This window comes from Phyllostomus hastatus, unplaced genomic scaffold (assembly GCF_019186645.2).
Source record: "Phyllostomus hastatus isolate PE091 unplaced genomic scaffold, TTU_PhHast_1.1 phas_scaffold_28, whole genome shotgun sequence".
Classification (NCBI taxonomy): domain Eukaryota; kingdom Metazoa; phylum Chordata; class Mammalia; order Chiroptera; family Phyllostomidae; genus Phyllostomus; species Phyllostomus hastatus.
Window position 1 is genome coordinate 5,461,577 of NW_025334022.1, and position 22,861 is coordinate 5,484,437.

A 22,861-nucleotide genomic window follows, 5' to 3' on the forward strand; every position below is an offset into this window, starting at 1 on the left:
CAATAAATATTTATTAAATATGTGACTATCTTCTATATTCTTTCGTTCACTCATTAAAAATTTACTCACAAGCTACTGAATGCTAGGCACAGGGCATACAGCAGTGAGCAAATATGATCACAGTCCCCATACTCATGGAGTTTATGGTCTAATGAAGTTATATATAAAACATACATGGGTATAAATGGTCAAAAATGTGCTTTTTAATTTAATATTTCTATAGGGTATTTGCTTAGCCTAGTAGATTTTCTACAAATGTACTAGTATCTATAAATTAAAAGCCAGTAAAGCCTTATAACTTTAGGTGTCTTCCCCTTTATTGTAATCTCTAAAATGTGACTTAGTTTATTAGATTTTTAAGTATCTTTAGGTGGTCTGAGTTGCTCATATAAATGCCTGTCATATTAGAGTAGTATAGTGAAACTGCTATGAAGCAAGCTGTTCCACAGGACTGCAATTGAACATACTATGCCACTATATGTATACTTGTCCTTGGCACATAGCAGACACTCAATAAATATTTGCTAAATTAATTCACATTCATAGACACTCTCTTCCATCAGTAATTGTTAGGACTGCCACTTATTCACTGGCAGGTTTTGCCTCTGTGGGGACAGAGCTATAATGACATGATTGTAATTTATTTTTTTAAACTTACAATTTTTTATTGTATTTTTCCAGCACCGTTTATCTCCCATATACCCCCACCTCCTGCACTCCCCACACTGTTGTCCATGTCTATGAGTCCTTTTTCCTATTTGCTTAATCCCTCCACCCTGTAACCCCCAACACATAAGCTGCCATTTTGCTCTCTATCTGTGAGATATGACTGTAATTTACATTGCATGTCCTTTATCCATTGCATTTTTTCCGTCCCCAAATGATACTTTTCCTCTTAGCATCTGTTGTGGTTTTCCTAATATGTACTATAGTACAGATTCAGCAATTGTCATTATTTCAGCAGCACATTGTGAAGATTTTCCAACATATTTTCTTAGCTGATGTGCTTATTTCATGAAAACAAAAAATAGAACCTTCTCAATGGGATAATTAAGGAATTTTTAATGGTAACAGAATGGAAAAGTATACACGTAAAATTTTTCTTTGCCTTTTAAAATTAGGTTTAGGTTTATGAAGCTATAAACAAAACAAAAGATGAGTTAAAATATCCCTTTCTGTTTGATCAGGCTCACTTTAACACATATATTGAAAGAAATAAAGTAAATCTGTTCCAAGGTAAGAGATTAGAAGATAGGTTACATTCAAGTCCAAAAACTTTAGCAGTATATCAGGAACCACTTAGTTCTCCCAAGCTAAATCTCCACATAACACATTGATATTTACTTGAAAATGGGTGCTAAGGTTACCTTGCCCTGACATACTTAAACACACACAACCAGAACATACAGTGGCATTTGCAGTACTTCTCTTGTTGTTAGAACTTGATTAAAAGGAACTAGATACCATGTTTTAAAAATGCATAACTTTTCTGTTGAACGATCCTTCTTTGGAACTTAGCACATAGGGAGAAATGAAGGGATGGAATGGCTACAACTACAAGGTAAAAAGCATGGGAAAAACATGATGAGGAAGGAGATAGTGACACCTACTAGGAGTTTGTAAGAATAAAGTGAGATGAAGGGGCAGTGGGTTAGAAATGGAAAGGAGGGCCATAGTGAAGACTGCATTTGCTACCCTCACAGTATTGGTACTTTCCACCTGCATCTGCCCAGTTTCTAGATTCTGCATGACTTTGGCATGGTGACAAGTGTCAGGTGCCTGACAGTGTTGAGTTTTTCTTGGAAGCCCATTGCTTTATTCTAGCTCTTCCCTGGTGCCTTCACCATCATTTTCTGCTTTGTTCATTGAACATCCATTCTAGAGTGTTACTGGATTAAGACAGAGTAGAGAGTCAGTCAACAAATATGTCAAAGATTAATAGAAAGGTCAGCAGATGAGTGGAGAGGGAAGTCAGGATATACAGCATATGGTCCCGACTCCTCAGTAGCTGTGTCTTTGGACACATTACTGCTCTAGTCTCCCCACATGTCAAATGAAGGGTGTGGACTAGATGATCCCTAAGTGCTTGTAGCTGTGACATTTGGTGACTCTATGACTATAGGGCCTTATTCTTGGAGGACACCTGTTATGGTTTTTAATATAATTAGCATTAACTTTGTTACTTATGGAGCTCTTTTGAGGGTCACCTATGATGAAAGATGTGAACACTGTGAAGAATCATATACAATGATGATTATATGAGTGATTTGAAAGAAACTTTTCTCCCAAAGATATCACACAGTATAAAAATTAAAATAGTTCTGTTTAAATGAATGTAAGGCAAGTTACAGAGGCCTTAAAAACATGTAGTTATGCTTCTCTGTAGGAAAATTATGTGATTGCAAAGTACAGAAATCAAGGAAGTGACTCGATAATCATTTCCTGGTTAAGCAGCTGGGTTGCTAGGTGGGGGTAGGGGGTCATTTTTTCTCCAACCTGCCTTCTGCTTTTCAAGGTTACCTTAAAAACCCCTAGAAATAAATGGGGAATGGATTGTATACGTTTCTCTGTCACCATCACCCAAGTACTCCCCCAAGGTTGATATAAAACATTAAAACCAGTATAGAAGGGAGTAGGTCATCCTGACCCAATGATGGACCATGACAACATGTGACTGCCTTATACACTGGCATCTTATATTTGTCCTGTACAGGCAGCAGCTATAGGTCTTTGTGTTAGTGATGTTTTTTTCTCTTTCCTCACCTTCATTCTTTTCTTTCCTCTCCTTCTTGAGATATTTTACTATTCATGCTTCCTCACCTTACTGAAGTAGAAAGAGGAAAATATCCTGAAGGTGGGGGAGGAGAGGAAGAGAAGGAAAATTAAGGAGAAAGAAATCTCAGTGAGGCAATGGAGAAAGCTGGATGCCTCTTTCTCTCTTCCACAGCATGACAATGTGGATAAGTTTATTGTGCACCTCATCTTTAAGAGTGATGTAATTCTCTTCCTTTGTTACCTTTAGTTTCCTGAAAGTGACATCTGACAAAATTATAGGCAGGCCACACAATGAGAACCAGCATGCTAGCTCTCAGCAGACCTGTGCCATCTAGGACTGGCAATAGTTTTAAAAAGGACAGTAAACCAGTGGGCAAGACCAAATCACCCTAACATGGCACATAAATTACAGTGACAGCATATATTTTGCAGTTTATACACTTCAATTTATAGATTTGATTACCATGAAAAGAAGGGTGGGAAAAAAAAAGACATGGCTCGTGGTGAGTATGAGAGAGCTTATTCATTCAGATTGGAAAAGTAAAGTTAAAAAATCAGAAACAGGCCCAACAGCCTGGATATGTCCACAACTAGTGCTTTGGTAACTCTTATTATGACTGCCAGCAGATTGAATTTCAAATTATGGAAAGGCTTCAGGATAAAGGAAGGCTTAGTATCCGACTAATAGAGCTTGTTAAATTTAGATAAAACAGATGTTTTTTCAATGGCAGCAGCTCTGAATCACCAAGATCAAAATGGAGAAAGAAGAGAACAAAAACAAGGTAATACTGTCACTAAAAAAGTACTGTTTATCTCAGTTCTAGAACCTGTACACTTTTATACCCAAAGCATTCGGTTAAACCCCAGGAGGAGAAGTATTAATTGGGGAAAAAATTCCTTAAAACTGATTAAATGGGTATACATTATGTTGATTTGCTAACATCCCAGAAATGGTACTGTCAAAAGAAACTGGGCTCTAGAGACAACCAGCTCTGAGTTCAAAAGGCAGCTCTTATATGTTTGTATGACATTTGTCAAGTTGCGTAATCTCGCTGAACTCACTCAAACTCAGTCTTATTTACAAAACGGGATTGTTTTTAAAGACTTAACAAAAGAATGCATGTATAGCACTTGACTCAGAGTAGATGCTCAACAGGTATTGGCTCTTTTATGTTTAAAGCTGCTTTTACTCATAGTGTCACGTCTAAGTATATTAGAACCACTCTTCCTCGAATTTAAGAGCTCTAGATTAGCAGTCTCCAAAGAGGGATATACCCAGATGACCCATTATGGGGTGAGAAGAAAAAGATTAAAAAATTGTACTCATGATCTTTAAATTTGGAATATAAGAATATTCTTGCAGCCCACTATTGTTTAATATATGGATTGGCCTGGGTGCTGTCATTCGGTCTATATCAGAGGGACACTTTCACATGCTACCGAGGAAAGAATGAGATTCCTTATTTGCTGGGAGTTGATAGTGGCACACTCTCTTCATTCACTTGCAGCATATTGCATTATAGTATTTCAGTGTACATGTGCCTGGTTAAGTAGATTCATGGTTATAATCATCTTCAACCTGTTGTTTCTTTGCAGGAATCTTCTTAAGCCACTTGACCATTACAGGTAGGTTAGCTAAAGCTAGATAAAATAACCCATGCAGGATAGACAAGTGGCTGAAGAAGACTCTAGCAAGGGAAAAATGGATTGATGGTAATAGTACTAACACAAGCCCAAAGCAAGGATGAGAAAATGGTGGCACCAGCTGGCACTTCTTTTTTAAAAAAAAATCATTTTATTGTTGTTCAATTACAGTTGTCTGCATTTTCACCCCACCCCTCCAGCCCCAGCCAAACCCACCTCCCTCCCTTGCTTCCACACCCTCCTTGGTTTTGTCCATGTGTCCTTTATATATAGTTGTTCCTGAAAACCCTTCCCCCCATTATTCCCTCCCTCCTGCCCTGGTGGTTCTTAATTTCAATGTCTCTGGTTATATTTTGCTTGCTTTTTTTCTTTTGTTGATTATGTTCCAGTTAAAGGTGAGATTATATGGTATTTGTCCCTCACCACCTGGCTTATTTCACTTTGCATAATGCTCTCCATTTCCATCCAGAAAGAAAGGGTAGGAGCACCTTTCTTTCTGCTGAGTAGTATTCCATTGTGTAAATGTAGCATAGTTTTTGGATCCACTCATTTACTGATGGGCACCTAAGTTGCTTCCAGCACTTGGCTATTGTAAATTGTGCTGTAATGAACGTTGGGGTGTATAGGTTCTTTTGGATTGGTGTTTCAGGGTTCTTAAAGGATAATCCCAGCAGTGGAATTGCTGGGTCAAAAGCAGTTCCATTTTTCGATTTCTGAGGAAATTCCATACTGTTTTCCACAGTGGCTGCACCAGGCTGCATTCCCACCAACAGTGCACTAGGGTTCCCTTTTCTCCACATCCTCTCCAATTCTCCAACACTTGTTTGCTGATTTGTTTATGATGGCCATTCTGACCGGTATGAAGTGGTTATCTCATTGTGGTTTTAATTTGCATCTCTCAGATGGCTAGTGATGCTGAGCATCCTTTCATATGTCTCTGGACCCTGCACATGTCCTCCTTGGAGAAGTGTCTATTCAAGTCTTTTGCTCATTTTTTAATTGGGTTGTTTGTCTTCCTGGAGTGGAGTTATGTGAGTTCTTTATATATGTTGGGGATCAAACCCTGTCTGAGGTATCATTGCCAAGTATGTTTTCCCATATAGTTGGTTCTCTTTTCATTTTTATGCTGTTTTCTTTATCCATGCAGAAGCTTTTTAATTTGATGAGGTCCCAGTTGTTTATTCTTTCCCTTATGTCCCTTGCTTTAGGGGACATAGCAGTGAAGATATTGCTGCATGGAATGTCTGAGGTTTTCCTGCCGATGTTTTCCTCTAGGACTTTTATGGTGTCATGACTTATATTTAAGTCTTTCATCCACCTTAAATTTATTTTTGTGTGTATGGTGTAAGTTGGTGATTGAGTTTCATTTTTCTCATGTAGCTGTCCGGATCTCCCAACACCATTTGTTGAAGAGGCGATTTTCACTCCATTTTATGCTTCTGCCCCCCTTTGTCAAATATTAATTGACCATAGAAACTCAGGTTTATTTCTGGGCTCTCTGTTTTGTTCCATTGGTCCATGTGTCTGTTCTTATGCCAGTAGCAGACTGTTTTGATTACAGTGGCCTTGTAATACAGTTTGATATCAGGTGTTGTGATCCCTCCTACTTTGTTCTTCTTTCTAAAATTGCTGCAGCTATTCAGGGTTGTTTATGGTTCCATATAAATTTCTGAAATGTTTGTTCTATACCTGTGAAATATGTCAATGGTACTTTAATAGGGATTGCATTGAATCTGTAAATTGCTTTGGGTGGTATGGACATTCTGATGATGTTAATTCTTCCAATCCATGAGCATGGTACATGCTTCCATTTGTTTGTGTCTTCCTTAATTTCTTTGTTCAGTGTTGTGTAGTTTTCTGAGTACAGGTCTTTTACCTCCTTGGTTAGGTTTATTCCTAGGTACTTTTTTTCTTGTTGCTATATCAAATGGGATTTTGTTTGTGATTTCTGTTTCTGATATTTCATTATTGGTGTACAAAACTGCCTTTGATTTCTGAATGTTGTCTTTGTATTTCGCTGTTTTGCCAAATGCACTTATTTGGTCGAGCAGTTTTTTGGTGGAGTCTATAGGATTTTCTATGTACTCTATCATGTCATCTGCCAATAATGACAGTTTTGCTTCCTCCTTTCCAATTTGGATGCCTTTTCTTTCTTTTTCTTGTCTGATTTATGTGGCTAGCACTTCCAATACTGTGTCGAGTAGGAATGGTGAAAGCAGGCATCCTTGTCTGGTTCCTGATCTTAGTGGAAAAACTCTAAGTTTTTGTGCAGTATGATGTTAGCTGTAGGTCTCTCCAATCCGGCCTGTATTATGTTGAGGAATGCACCCTCTAGTCTCACTTTGCTAAGTGTTTTCATCATAAATCAGTGCTGTAACTTATCAATTGCTTTTTCACATCTATTGATATGATCATGTGGTTTTTCTTGTTCGTTTTGTTTATGTGATATATTATGTTTATTGATTTGTGAATATTGTACCTCCTTGCATCTCTGGGATGAATGCCACTTGACCATGGTGTATGATCTTTTAAACATACTGCTGGATGCGGTTTGCAAATATTTTGTTGAGGATTTTAGCTTCTGTGTTCATCAGCAATATTGGCCTGTTGTTTTCTTTCTTTGTTATGTCTTTATCTGGTTTTGGGATTAGGATGATGCTGGCTTCATAAAAAAGAGTTTGAGAGTCTTCCATCTTCTTGAATTTTTTGCAATAATCTGTGAAGGATAGGGGTTAGCTCATCCTTAAATGCTTTGTAAAATTCTGCGAAACTGTCTGGTCCAGGACTTATGTGTGTTGGGAGCTTTTTGATTACTGCTTTGATTTCATCAGCTATTATTGGTCTGTTCAGGCATTCTGCTTCTTCTTCACTGAGTTTTGGAAGATTATGTTTTTCTAGAAAATTGTTCATGTCACCCAGGTTTTCAAATTTCTTGGCATATAGTTCTTCATAGTAATTTCTTACAATCCTTTGTTTTTTCTGTGGTGTCAGTTGTAATCTCTCCTCTTTCATTTCTTATTGTGTTTATTTGGGTCCCCTCTCTTTTTTTTTTCTTGATGAGCCTGCTTAAAGGTTTGTCGATTTTATTTATCTTTTCAAAGAACCAACTCCTGGATTCATTGATCCTTAGAATTGTGCTTTTAGTCTCTATGTCATTTAATTCTGCTCTGATCTTGGTTATTTCCTTCCTTCTACTTGCCCTGGGCTGTCTTTGTTGTTGTTCCTTGAGTTCTTGTAGGTGTAGGGTTAGGTTATTTATTTGAAATGCTTCCATCTTTTTTAGTTAGGCCCATATCGCTATGAACTTCCCTCTCAGGACTGCCTTGGCTGTGTTCCGTAAGTATTGGGTTGTTGTGATTTCATTTTCATTTGTTTCCAGAAACTTTTTGATTTCTTCCTTGATCTCAGTCTTGACCCATTCATTGTTTTAATAGCGTGCTATTCAATCTCCATTAGTTTGAGTGTTTTGGTTGTTACTTGAGGTTTGTTTCTAGTTTCAGTCCCTTGTGGTATGAGAAAATGCTTGATATGATTTCAATTTTATTGAATTTGTTGAGGCTTGTTTTGTGTCCTACCATGTGGTCTATATTTGAAAATGTCCCATGTGCATTTGAAAACAATGTGTATTTTGCTTCTTTGGGTTGAAGGGCTCTCTCTATATATATCAGTTAAGTCCATTTCATCTAGGGCATTGTTCAATGCCACAATATCTTTGTTGATATTTTGTTTGGAAGATCTGTCCATTTTTGACAGTGGGGTGTTAAAATCCCCTACTATAATTGTGTTGCTGTCAATATCTTTCTTTTTTGTTGTTGTTCTTTTTAATTTTTTTTATTTTAATCATTACTCAAGTACAGTTTTCTCCCTTTTACTCCCAATCCAGCCCACCCACCCAACCCTCCCTGTCAATATCTTTCTTGAAGTCCTGTAAGATTTTCTTTATGTATTTGGGTGCTCCTATGTTGGGTGCATATATATTTACAGGGTTTATGTCTTTTTGGTGGATTCTTCCCTTGAGTGTTATGAAGTGAGCTTCTGGGTCTCTCTTTATGGCCCTTTTTTGGAGTCTATTTTGTCTGATATGAGTATTGCTACCCTGGCTTTTTTTTCTTGTCTGTTTGCTTGGAAAAATTGTTTTCAGCCCTTCACTTTCAGTCTGTGTAGGTCTTTTGTCCTTAGGTAGGTGGCTTGTAGGCAGCATATGTGTGGGTCATGCTTTCTTATCCATTCAGCTATTCTATGTCTTTTGATCGGAGCATTTAATCCATTGACATTTGAGGTTATTATTGATAAGTACTTATTCATTGGCATTTTTGAACTTGTGTTCCTCTCTGTCTCTCTTTTTCTTCCTTTCCTGAAAGCAGTCCCTTTAGCATCTCTTGCAGAGCTTTTTTGGTGTATTTTTTTAGACTTCTTTTATCTGGGATGCTCCTTATTTGGCGTTCTATCTTGATTGAGAGCCTTGCTGGGTAAAGTAGCCTTGGTTGCAGGCCTCTGGTTCTCATTACTTGGAATATTTCTGCCATTCTCTTCTGGCTTGGAGCGTTTCCACTGAGAAGTCAGCTGCTAACCATTTTGAGGCTCCCTTGTATGTTACTTCCTGTTTCTCCCTTGCTGCCTTTAAGATTCTCTCTTTGTCTTGGAATTTTGCCATTTTAATTATGATACGTCTAGAAGTGGGCCTCTTTGGGTTCCTCTTGATTGGGACTCTCTGGGTTTTCTGGATTTGTGCAACTTTTTCTCTCATCAAATGAGGGAAGTTTTCCATCATTACTTTTTCAAATAGGTTTTCTATCCCTTGCTCTTCTTCTTCTCCTGGCATCCCTGTTATATGGATATTATTATGTTTCATATTGTCCTGCACTTCTGTTAATCCCTCTTCATTCTTTCTGAGCCTCTTTTCCTTTTCTTCCTCTTTCTGGCTGTTTTTTCTACTTTATGCTCCAGCTCACTGATCTGATCTTCTTTATCAATTCTGCTTTTGATTCCTTCTACTGTGTTCTTCAGTTCAGAAACTGTATTCTTCATTTCTTCTTGGCCCTTGTTGATAGTTTCTGTTTCTTTTCTTATGTTGATATAGTTTCCAGTGAGTTCATTGTAGTTTTCCCTGTAGTTTTTGGTCATTCTGTGTGAGCTCATTGAGCTTCCTGATAACCACTGCTTTGAACTGAATATCTGATAGTTTAGTTGCCTCTGTTTCATTTTGCATTCTTTCTGAGGCTTCTCCTTCCCTTTCATTTGGGGATTGTTTCTTTGTCTTCCCATTGTTTGTGACACTCTTCTTGTTAGCCTTTGCTTCTTAAGTTGGTCTGTTCTGACTCCCTGGGTTTATGGTGTGAAATTCTATAGTAGAAGACCTGTGAGATTCAGTAGTGAAGTCTCTTTGATCTCCTGATCTCGCTGTTCTTGGGTTGTTGTTTATGTTGGCTCTCTGGATGTCTTTGGGTTTTGATTGTTGTTAGGTATTTGTTTGGTGGGTCGTTTCCTCCAGCTGGTTAACTGAGGATAACTGTCCACCATATTCTGTATTGGTGGACTGTTGTGCAGGGGTGGACAGGTTGCGTTGAAGCTTTTTCTTCTGTCTGTATGAGGTTTTGAGGCTTCCCTCTACTGTTCAGTTGTTTGTTTTGGGTAATTTCTCCACTGTTCAGTTGTATTTCCAGATCTGTCATGGGTGGAAGTTAGTGTGGCTTCCACTCCCTCCTTCACCTTCTTTTCTTGTTATCTGTTTGTGGTTCCTTTGTTGGTGGGTTTTGTCTTCCAGCAGGAATACTGGTGTTTAGAGCTCCCACCTACAGATGAAGCAGCTAGAGCCAAACATACCACAGGGGGAATAGAAGCACTTGTCTAGCTGGCACTTCTAAGTTAGTTCTTACCCTGGTTGGCCAAGCTGTAAAGTAAAAACTAAGGTAATCTAATTAGATCTGACAAGGCATAAGCCCCCAAGAGAAGTTATCAAGAATGTTATTTGAAATACATATTAATACCTGCTGTCTTTAAGAACAAAGTTTAGTCTAAGTACGTATATATTGTGCTTTGGTTATATTAACTACTGATAGTAGTATATGCATATACTTTATAAATAAATAAACATATTGGAGATATGTACTCAAATTTGCTAAGAATGCTAAGTATAAACATTTTGGAGACCACTGGTTTCTATAAGGAAAGCATAGAGGTTCTCGTCTCTCATTCTCTGCTGCCTATAGTTTGGTCTTGTTTTGCTAAAGATTTTGCTGTAGCATAACCAGTGGGATATAGAATAATATCTCCTAATCCATTGAAGACAAGTCAAACATATGTGATTCATGGCACTGCATGACATTTCTGTGTAAACATTTCTCGTGTGTAAGTAAAAAAAAAATCCCTGCCCTGGAGATTTTTAAAAATCTAGTTCATGAAAACTAAGAAAGCATAACAAAGCAATATATGAATGCACACCTGCAAGATGATGGAACTTCTTGATAAAGAGGCACCTTACTTGATGTAGTAGATTTGTTACTAGAAAAAAAATGTGAATACATTTCATTTCTGGAAATTTTCCTGCAATTCTGTGTTATTTGGTAACTAGCAAACTAATAGCAGCGGGTATAAAACAGATCCTTCCAGAAAAGAAGTTAATGTTGTCTGACCACTCATCTCAGCATTCCTATCGTATGTGATTTTAATAAGTCATTTATATTGAGTTGGCCAAAAAGTCCACTTGTTTTCTTCTGTAAAATAAAAGATACATTTTTCATTTTCACCAATAATTGTATTGATTTGGATATTTTGAGTATGTTGGCTATCTCCCACTATTGGCTTCTAGTGGCTAGAGGCCAGGGATGCTGCTAAACATCTCAGTACATAAGACAACCCCACAGCAAATACTTCTTTGGCCAAAATGTCAGTAGTACCAAGAAACTTCACAAACTACTTTTAACACATTCGATCAGTCCTAGCACCTTCTCCATACACTGCACAGATTTTTTTTTTGCATATCAGTTGCATTTTTACCTTTCTTGAAATAATAAGGTATACTATGCCAAAAAAGTTGTATATTTTCTTTCATCTTCAATATTAAAATTGCTACACAAAGATTCACCAATTTTGATGTTTTCTTAAATGTACGCTGATATGACAGCTGTCACAATACAATCTAACAGAATTGTTTCAAATGAAGTTAAAGACAATGCTACTAGAGTCATCTTACGGAAAGACTTTTTCCCCAACCCACTATATCCATATATTATTTTGTAATCTACTGTTCTTATGTGCTCAATGACTCTTCACATAATAAAAGATACAGTGCAGGTGCTTAAGAAATATTTTGAAAATTAAAGAAAATGAAGCCTTCTCAGAAAAACCCAGAACCCTAAAAGGTAGCCAGTATCCCCAGGGATGGCCACATTTAATTCTTATAGAAGATAACTTACTGAGATCTCCCATATCAAGCTTGAGGGGTCAATCTTAGTCTTGGGGTTCCCTTCCTTTTAGCAGAGCCATGACATGGGCCAGCCCTGTGGGCATCAATTTAACAAATGTGCTGATGATCAAAGTTCTTTTACAACCACTGCTTATTAAGCACTAAGTGTATGTAAGACATTTATGCAGGTGTTATTATTTTATTTGTTATAGTACCTCTGAGAGGTAGGTCCTATTATGATTTCCATTTTATAGATGAGGTAATGGAGGGTGACACAAGTTGAGACTTACCCAGATGTCACACAGCCAGGATCCAAATGGAGGTATGTCTGATTTCAGAATCCAAATTCTTGGCCATTCTACTGTGCTATATTCTATGTTCTATGGTACTGTGAAATAGTGCTCATGTATTAATTATGGCTTCATTTTTACATTTTAGGGGCTAGGGCAGTAAGTCACAGGGAACTGTTGTCATACCTTGGAGACACCCTTTTAATGACCCTGGGGAAATGATACTTGGTCAGGATTGTAGAGGTTTCTAAATTCTAGGAGAAGTCAATAAAGCTTACGTTCAGTCTGACTTGAGAGAGAGTTCAGTTTATAGTGTCCTAATTCAGATAACAGAAGAATGAGATCCCTGGAAACTTTGAAAGTCTATGTCAGGTTACTTTGTGTTACATTCTCTTGAAAGCAGCAATGACCTCACATTTTCAAATTTCCTAAGATGAAAATTGTTGGTCGTCATACTGTAATCTCCTTTCCAGACCCACATTTTTTTTTTCTGGCCAAGACCATTGAGAGTACTGTTCTAATATTGACTGTATAGTAATGAATGACCCAAAGTCATATTAAGTCTTAAAGATGAGCCTGAGTCACAAAGAGAAAATTAAATTATGTTCATTATACTTGGGTAGAATATATTTTTAAAGATTTTCATCAGAAAAATAATTAAAACAAGACACTATTTCTCATCATTTATTTCTAAAAACAGGATAGAGTAAATCCAGAATCTCTCCAGGGAGAGCATTATATGGATATTACATGGAGGAAAATGAGGAATACCTGCTGTATAAACTAAACATTTAGCCATCTGTTTTTCTATGTGTCTTTTTCCTCCAGTTTCAGTTTTGCTCCACTGAGTCAAATTTACAACCTAGTCTCCTAATTTAAAGGTAAGGAACTGGTCCCTGGGAAGCAAATTCTGGACAATATTCCTCTGGTCATCATCACAGCATGCAGCCCAGAGAGTACGTTTCCCTCCTATCAGCCACCTGTAGCTATCTCAGAGAGTAGAGGTTTTTAGGAATTCTAAATTAGAGCCATGCAAGAACTTTAAGCTAATCAGTAGCACTAAACACTCTAAAGCCTAAGTAAATACTATAGGGTAAGAGCCAAGTAATATATATGGAAACCTACAGAATCTGTCACACTTTACCTCCCTTTCCCTCTTACCCTTCCACTCCTCCTTCCTTGCTTTCTCTCTTTGTCCCTTTTGTGTGTCTCTATTTATTTACTTTCTTTACCTCCCACTTCCTTTTCCTGCTTCTTGTTTTCTCTTCTTCTCCATCTTTATTTCTTCTTTTTCTTTCCCTCTCTTATGCTTTCTCTTCCCTTAGTTCTTTCCTCCATTCCCCATTAATCACCCATCATATCACATTAAAATTCTATATATTTAAATTAATAACCGTTAATGTTCACTGAACAGCAAATAGGTTGTATTTATTACTCTAAAGGAAAAAAATCTCCCAATTTAGTAACAGTTTACATATGCCATAGCTTAATGATGGAAAGGTTCCTTTTCAGTCATAGCCCTCACCAAAAGAAGGTTCCTTTGTCCCTTCCTTTACCATTATCATGTTTTTTGTCACTTCTCTCTATCCTTAAGTTTGGTGAATAGTCATTTTTTTACATTGTGTTTTATGTCTGTTATTTTCTTTAATAATGGGGAAGCTAAAATTGCTACTTAATGTGAAAGAAAGGTTATGAATAATTTTAGTTCTTTTAAGTTTCTGGAGTCCAGACATGCCACATGTGCATTCTGTTCCAGAAGCTCTGATGAAGAGTGGCAGAACTTCTAGGTGAGTGAAACTACTCATGAAAAATATGTTGTTTACTTTAGACTAATGTATGGTTGATTTGCTTTTCTTCACCTATCCAAACAGGGATTTTTAATTTTGGTTTTAATTACTTCCTTGTCCTGAAAAAATGATTGCCTGTGCTATAAAGCCCTTCTCAGTTCAGTAACTTTCCACTGGTTAACTGATCAAGATTGTCAATGTTTTAGAAAGTGAAGGAAAGAATGAATGAATGAGTGAATGGCTACCTAGCTAGATTCACTTATTTCATTTCTACTGCATGCTATATTGTTTATGATAAGCCTTGTAATACCTGAGGTTTTGTTTCTTTTCAGCTGTTTTTTTTTCTTACAGTTTCCAGGCACTGTCACAAACACTTTGATTCTTTGATAGCTAAATTCTTAATTCCTTTTTTAAATATTTATTTCATTAAAGTGCTATTTAACATTAGATATTAACTTTGACAAATGTTAATGCTGCTTCTCAGTTAGGAGAAATATATTCTTGGGAAGGTGCCAATTTGAATTGACTATATTTGAATTTGGTATGTGAATAAAACTATTGTTGAAACCTACTCATCCATCATATGGGTGATGAAGCAGCCAACTGGGTTTTGTACATAAGTGGAGTTTTTTCCCATAGCACTATTCAAACATTAGAAAATGGACTCCTATTGTAGCAGAGAATTTGATACAAATTTGCTACAGGATCTCATTGTTTGTGTTTCTTACTACCTAGAATTTAAATTTGCAGACACTACTTTGGTATAAAATGTTTTCCATTGGCAATATTAATATTTTAAAATCCCCTTTCCTCCTGCAGATTTCCAGTAGACAGGAAGTCTAGCTCTATTTATTTACCCTTTGTCTACTAAAGAATGCTATTAAATTATGACTTCTCTTCTTTAGGCAGAGCCATTAAAGGTATGACATCAGAACTGCCAAGTAAGGCAAGCATTTAATTTTAAAATTACAAAAATAATCATTCAAAGGTGGCAACTGAAGTATAGATAGTAGAAAGAATTTTAGACTTGAGTCAAGAATCTGGGTTACATCCCTTCCTGTGTCACTAACTAGCTGAGTCACCTTGCATAAGTCACTACCCAACTCTGGACTGCATAAGGCTTTGCTTCTATACTACATGTTCTTTATACAAAAGACAGTAGGGCTGAAGGAAGCTGAACCTTCTTGTTTATCAGCTATCCACACAAATCTAGTAGTTCCGATGTCAGTCCCCAGTTGCATTTTTTACCTTTTTAAATAATCCTTTAAATCCTTGCTAGGCTTTCATTGTTAGTTAGTTCATTTCCCTAGGAATTTGCATTTGGAGATATGGCTTCCTACTGTTTGATATTTTTCTGTGTTCATGAATTTAATGAAAAGTTACAGTTGCTGAAAAATATGAAAATTAAAAATCTCGTTTGAGTGTTTTTGTAAAATCAGACTGTTTCCATCATGACTAATACACTTTCACTATTTCAGAATGTTGAAGTTTTTGAGTCTTTGTATGGCAAGGCATGATTGTCGGTTTCTCTTATTATTAGCCTTGTAGCATTCTCCCACCTACTGCTTCTGAACATTAATTTTTTAAAGCCCAGAATGATTGAGCAACAGGGAAAGCTTGCTAGCCTGATCCTTCGTTACATTTTTTAAAATTTCCTTAATTTGAGTTTGAAATGCACTGAACTCAATTTCATTGTTTTGCTACAAAATACACTAAACAAAATGATAACTTGCCTCAGATTATAGATAAATTAATAGTATGGCAGTGTCAGCATGTGTATTATTTTAATGTAAAAGTTGGAGCTAGATACAAAATATTCCTCATTAAAGTAGGCCTAGCACTGTAACTAAAAAGGCAGACAACAACAAATGTTGACAAGGATGTGGGGCACTGGAAAAAACCTTCATACATTGCTGGTAAGAACATGCAGTGTTACCGTTGCTGTGGGAAACAAGTTGGTGGCTCCTCAAAAAGTTAAACATAGAGTTATCATATGACCCAACAAATCCACTCCTAGGTATCTGCCCAAAAGAAATGAAAACATATGTCCACAACAAAAACTCAAAAATGAGTGTTCATAGCGGTCTTATTCATAATAGTCAAAAACTGGAAACAAGCCAAATGTCCATCAGCAGATAAAATGGACAACAAAATGTGATATATCCAGATAATTGAATATTATTAGGCAATAAAAATGATGAAGTACTGATACATGTGCTACAACATGAATGACACCTCAAAAACATTATGCTCTGTGAAAGAATTCAGATACAGAAGGCCACATGTTATATGATCCTGCTTATATGAAATGTCCAGAATAGGCAAATTCTATAGAAATAGAAAGTAGATTATTGGTTTGTAAGAGCCGGGGGAAGGGGAAAATATAGAGTGACTGCTAATGGATGCTTTCTTTTGGGTGTGATAAAAATACTTTAATATTGGATAATGGTGACAGTTGTACAACTCTGTGAATATATTGGATTGGCCAAAAAGTTCACTTGTTTTTTTTTCTGTAAGATGACTGTAGTAGTGCTTGGCTGTCTTTAATTTCATTTGAAGCAATTTTGTTAGATTTTTATTGTGATAGCTGTTATATGAGCATGCATTAAAAACAACTTATCAAAATTGGTGAATTTTTGTGTAGGTATTTTAATATTGAAGATGGAAGAAAATGTGCAACTTTTTAGCATATTATGCTATACTATTTCAGGAAACATAAAAACACAACTGAAACACAAAAAGATTTGTGCAGCGTATGGAGAAGGTACTGTGACTAATAGAGCATGTCAAAAATTATTTGTAAAATTTTGTGCTGGAGATTTCTCACTGGATGATGCTCCACAGTCAGGTAGATCAGTTGAGGTTGATAGCGATCAACCTAATTGAGATATTAACAGAGAACAATCAATGTTATTGGGATGTAACCAACATGGGATATAACCAACATACTCAAAATATCAAAATCAATAGTTACCGGTGAAAATAAAAAATGTGTCTTATTTACAGAAAAAAGTAAATGAACTTTTTGGCCAACCCAATACTAAAACTATTGAATTGTATACTTACAGGGTATGAATTTTAGGATATGTGAATTATGAGGGCTATGCAGAAGATATCCAGCCATGTAATATGAAAAAGAGACATGTATCGAAGAAGATACAAGAAACATTGTATATAGGGCAGTGATGCCTCAGTCCCCTTCATAGTAGGTACCTTGGGACCTCACACAGTTCTCCCAATCACCATCAGGTGCCCTATTGTATTTTCCTGAATCTCATCCACAGTCTGATATATCTCCCCTTTTGAGGGTGATTTTAGTTTTGGGAAAAGGCAGAAGCTGCAGGGCAACAAATAATGGGCTGTAGTCAGGGCCAAGTCACCTGGGTGATTTGGTATTTCACCAAAAACTCTGCGTGAGATGTGATGCATGAGCAGGTATGTTTTTGTAATGAAGCTGCCAATCACCAGTTGTGCAGAACTGTGGCCTTCTGAGTCATCCAAATAGTTTTCGTGGAAGAATGTTCAAGCTTAATGCAAAATTTGATGTAGATTCATTGCTTTATTCACTCAGACATCTTGAATGTGCAGCCACACAGTACACGCTCACTCATCAGTGTGTCCCCCTGCCCCCGCACTGACTAGTACAGGGAAGTCATCATTGTCCACAAATGTGCATTCCAGTCCACTCTCCTTGGCTGCCAGGTTACATCCTTGTCATGCAAACCCTTCTAGTTATATTAAGAATGGCTGGACTTTTTCAGGACAGACCGTGTATATCCAAATAAAGCTGTTATATATTTAAAATGTTATAATTACTGGAAATTATAAAAGTGTATTTAAATTAAATTTTGGCCATGGGCTGAGAGGAAGGGGTAATAGGTAGTTAGTATTTAATGGGTATCATGTTTCATTTCGGCAAGGTGAAAAAATGTTCTGGAGATAGATGGTGGTGATTGTTGCACAACAGTGTGAATGTACTTAATCTCACAGCACTGTGAACTTAAAAATGGTTAAAATGGTAAATTTTATGTTACTATATTTTACCACAAAAAAAAAAATCTGCAACCACCAAAATTACACTTTATATTATTCTAATGTGTAAGGCATTTCTTCTTTTTAGCAGGAAAACTGGAAATGTGATTGGCCTTTTGATTTTTATGTATGAGCTTCCTCTGGTCTGTGTTTTAGAACTGCCCTCCAGTATGCATAGTATGTCTTGGTGGGAAAGGTGGAGTTTATGCACAGTCTTTATCTTGGCTTTAAATAAGAACTTAAAAATACTTTCTAAAAACTTTATTTGCCAATAAGAAATAAAGAGAAGCAGACCATAGGAAATTTATGTTGTTATATTATAAAATACTGAAATGCTATTTGTAGATTATGAATTATCACAGATTTCCTGATTTTCTTGGTTAATCTTGTCTCCTTCCTTGATTGGGAAAAATCATTTATACTTTATATAGAACACCTCTGTATCTTTCTATGAGCATTTTCCTTTGCATAGCAGGATAGAACAACCACCAAAATGCATTCAAAATACAACCATAGGTAGATAGTCATATAATACAGTGGGTGAGTTTCAGAATGGAACATGAAAAAAAATCCAGCAACAAGGGAGCCACTGAATAAGGAATTAAATTATTTCAAAAGTTGATGGAACTTTTTCTTATGACCCCAAACAGTCTGTAGGTTCTAAATTTGTAACCTCTAAGGATTAATCTGTGTAAACATGTCTAAGACTAGCTGCTATACAAGATCTATACAACATGTTTGAGGATCAGTGGCACAAATGCCAGCAGTGCCATTAATATGATGTACAATCAGAAGTATGTTTGTTTTTCTTGACCAGGAAGTGGTTTCTTTTAAAAGTACAAGGAACCCACAGTACCTGTGCACGTGTTTGTGTCTGTCTATTTTCCTATTGTTACAGGAAGAATTATGATCTTACATTTTTGTCCTTTACAATTGGGTTTTTCGAGAGTTTGACATTGTGGTATACTGCCTTTGATTACAGGATCCAGTCAAAGTTGATGTACTCAGAAATCCATTGTGATTAATGGTTTCCTAATCATATTATGTTTCTTTGCTTTGCCTTATTTCCTTTAGTCTCACAATTTTTGAGTCATATCTTGAATTATCCTTTTTTAATGAGCTACTGTATTTTTTAGATTTTATTTATTTACTTTTAGAGAGATGAGAAGGGAGGGAGAGAGAGAAGGAGAGAAATATCGATGTATGAGAGAAACAAGTTGCCTCTTGCACACCCCCTACCGGGGACCTGGCCCACAACCCAGGCATGTGCCTTGACTGGGAATTGAGCCAGCGACCCTTTGGTTCACAGGCCAGTGCTCAGTCCACTGAGCAACATCAGCCAGAGCTTGTATTATCCTTTATAGAGGATCTGAAATCCTTGTGAGTATTTTTAGTCTGTAATTTGCATGATTCCTTTCATTTTCTTTGATTTCCTTTTTTGCTTGAAGAAAATGAAAGTTTGATTTTTGGTTTTTGAACTCTGAATGTTATTCTGTGGTAACTGGCCATCCTAGTACGAATTTTTTTAAATAACATGAAATATTTTTTTTCCATCAGCACTAGATCCAGAAGTCTTCCCATAAGTTTCCAGTAGTATTATTTTTATTCTCCTCAAAAGTAAAATAAAACATTTTCAGATTCTGTGAGTAACAGGAAAGTACACTAGGAAATGACTGTAGAGGAAATGTGATTGATCATTCATTCTTTACAATTGAATTGGTCACAAGATTGACTAGTAAATACAATCTCTTGAATTAAAAGATGACAAAATCTTTGGGGCGTTTGAATACATTTGAAGATTATTGGCATCTTTGTCACCTTACTGATATTTTTAATCTCTTTTTCAAATGATTGTCTGCATTTGAAATTAGGAACTCTCATATCTAGTGATTCCTTTAATATTTGCTTTGTTTTCAACAGTGCCCTTAAAGATAGCCGTTTTCCCCCAATGACAAGGGATGAACTGCCACGGCTCTTCTGCTCAGTGTCTCTGCTCACTAACTTTGAAGATGTCTGTGATTATTTGGACTGGGAGGTAAGACTATAGAAAAATTTTAAAGAGAATGGAAAGTAACTTGTGAGTAATTGTTTAAAATTAGGCCCATAAAATAACTCTTTCAGCCCATTCTCTACTATAGTGAAGATAGAGTAACATGAATAAACCTCAGAGCTGATCAAAGAGATATGAAGGAGGGTTTTTTTTAAAGATTTTATTATTTATTTACTTTTAGAGAGAGGGGAAGGGAGGGAGAAAGAGAGGGATAGAAATATGGTGTATGATCCATTGCCTCTCACATGCCCCCTATTGGGGATCTGACTCACAGCCTAGGCATGTGCCCTGACTGGGAATCAAAAGAGCGACCTTTCAGTTTGCAGTTGTTTTTTGGGTTTTTGTTTTTTGTTTTTAAGGCAAAGTTCCATGTGTTGTTTTAATCCCAAACTGAAACTGCTCTTCATTTTTGTCTTATTACTTCTCAGAGAGCCTCATAAAAGCTGTTAATAAGTAATAAAGAAGACTGATTAGAATTTATTTCTCCTCTTACTTACATCGTGATGCCCTCTAGTGTAACTGCCACCAAGCAATTAGGTGGTCAGAGGATAAATCTAAGAGTCAAGGAGCAAAAGAGTTAGGATATCACACCACCTGGGGAAATACACCAGCTTATAGATAATGATAGGGCATTAGTTAATTAGAGTTAAATTATGCTAATTCTTGGCCACCTTTAAGGTTATATCTTGGGTATCTCTGTGCATTGCCATTATTGGAGTAGTCTATATTGATCATATTTTTATTCTGTAATATGTGGGGTTAGATTTTTTTAAAGGAATTTCAAAGATTCTCACAATAACCTGCTTTGGTGGTTAGGAGGAGATAGTCAAATATATGTCTATGAATCTTTACACACATACATGCTCACATTGAATGCCTACTGTTTTTAAGGCACTATGCTACATGTATAAAAGTACTAAGATTTGGTTCCCACCATAAACCATCTTATAGTCTAATAGCAGAGAAAGGGAGTATATACAAAGCACAAAAAAATAAGTGAATAAAAATAATAATAAATAATCTGTAAGAACAAAACTTAGGGAGTTCAATGATATACATAGCATTCTCTTACACACACACTCATAAGTGGCATGATTGTATCATTATGATATAACATGTTTTAATTCTACTACCTTTTAGAATGCCTATCCCCCATGGTAACTGAGACATTTTGCCTTGTGGACTGATCACTGTCTTGATAGTTCATTGGATTTGAGTTTTATTTTTAGCATTGTCCTAATTCCTAGTGAGACTTTAGACAACTTTTTCCATTGCCATTCAGTTTTTCCACATGCAAAATAAGACTTTTATAAAGTTCTTAGTCTTCATTTGCATAATTTCTATGATATAAATTATTGTTGCTATACCAGAGGTATATTTTTATTTTAAAAGATTTTATTTATTTTTAGAGAGGGGAAGGGAGGGAGAAAGAGAAGGAAAGAAACATCAGTGTGTGGTTGCCTCCCACAGGCTCCCACCTGGCCTGCAACCCAGGGATGTGCACTGACTGTGTATCAACCGGTGATGCTTTGGTTTGCAGGCCGGTGCCCAAACCACTGAGTCACACCAGCCAGGGTGCCAGAGGTATTTAAAAAATTGTGCAGAGAGTAGGGTGAAAGAGTTCTTCTGGATTTGTTGTAGGGTTTTTTGGAGCATTATCAGAATATGAGAGCATCTTAAGATTTTTTTGTAAAGGAAAAAGTGAAACTAGTTGATAGTGTTGATCCTAGCAAAGTTAGAATGTGTAAAGCCTTTTATACAATTAAACATCCTTAATTGGTTGTTTGCTATAAATGTATTGTTCCTATTTGAATTTTTCTTAAACAGAAGTCTACCAATATTACAGAAATATTGCGTAGTACTTATTTTTAAATGATCACAAATCATATCCCCTATTGACTAATATTATAGTTTGGGTGGTTCTTTTACTGTTTAAGGCTGTTCCTTCTTTTCTAGCTAGAATTTTATTTCTGCTTTCTGAATTTCAAGGTACTGTGTTATAGTAAGGGTGGGATTAATAACAGGGAGGGGAAGCCTCATATCTAGGGAATGACTGAGCTACAAAAACACTTTTATCCTTAATGGCAGCCACTGAGTTGGAAGTGTAGTTCAGATATGTGTGTGTGCATGTGAATGAATGTATATTACATATATGTGTGTGCATGTGTTTGTCAGGAGGGAACACTGGGAGAATCTAACCATTTTTAAATAGGTATGGGTAATCACAGAGTCCCTCATCATCTTCTTTAGCCCTCTTCAAACACCGTCTATAGTTAAAGTTAACATTGATATTATTGGGGTTTTATGTCCATGACATGTATCAGCTTTGTGATAGGAAGGTGGGAGGTCAGGCACTTAAGAATCAGTACTGTGTACTCATTCATGGTTTATTTATCCTGTCTGGTTTCAATTTCAGGAAGATTCTATATTGCTTCTACTTGGTGTTATATATTTAATACATTCCTTAAGGCTTAAATATTAAGCCTTAATGGTGTCTATTTAATGATCCTTTCCTGTTAAAGTACCAACAAAAAATACAAACTATCTTAGTACTTTAAATATATAAGCACTTGTAAGTGAATTAGGTACTGCTACAATGGCTATGCTAAAAGGAAAAGACTGTACTTTTCAGTTAGTTCTCATAATTTAAGGTATTTTAGTATAAGGGAAATTTGTTCCCAAAGAGTAAGGGTAAAAATTACCTTTTAAGGTATAAGAATGTGATTTGGGGTTTAAAAAACTGTGCCATGGTCAGTGATTGTGATTGAAAACAGAACAGTATTATTATAGAATGATGTTATAAGGTTCATCCTTAATAATTCTGTAAAGGCAATGTTTAAAAGTATATGTCAATATAATTCAAGTCCTACATATATAC

The 22,861-nt window shown here is 36.3% G+C and overlaps 1 protein-coding gene across 1 annotated transcript in view; it reads left to right on the forward strand.

Moving 5' to 3' along the window:
• AMMECR1 (AMMECR nuclear protein 1) overlaps window positions 1–22,861 on the forward strand; it is a 132,818-nt gene that overhangs the window by 86,665 nt on the left and 23,292 nt on the right. The window contains exon 3 of the mRNA XM_045817674.1: window positions 19,854–19,968. Within this exon, the coding sequence (XP_045673630.1) occupies window positions 19,854–19,968 (115 nt within the window). The remainder of the gene's footprint in view (window positions 1–19,853; window positions 19,969–22,861) is intronic.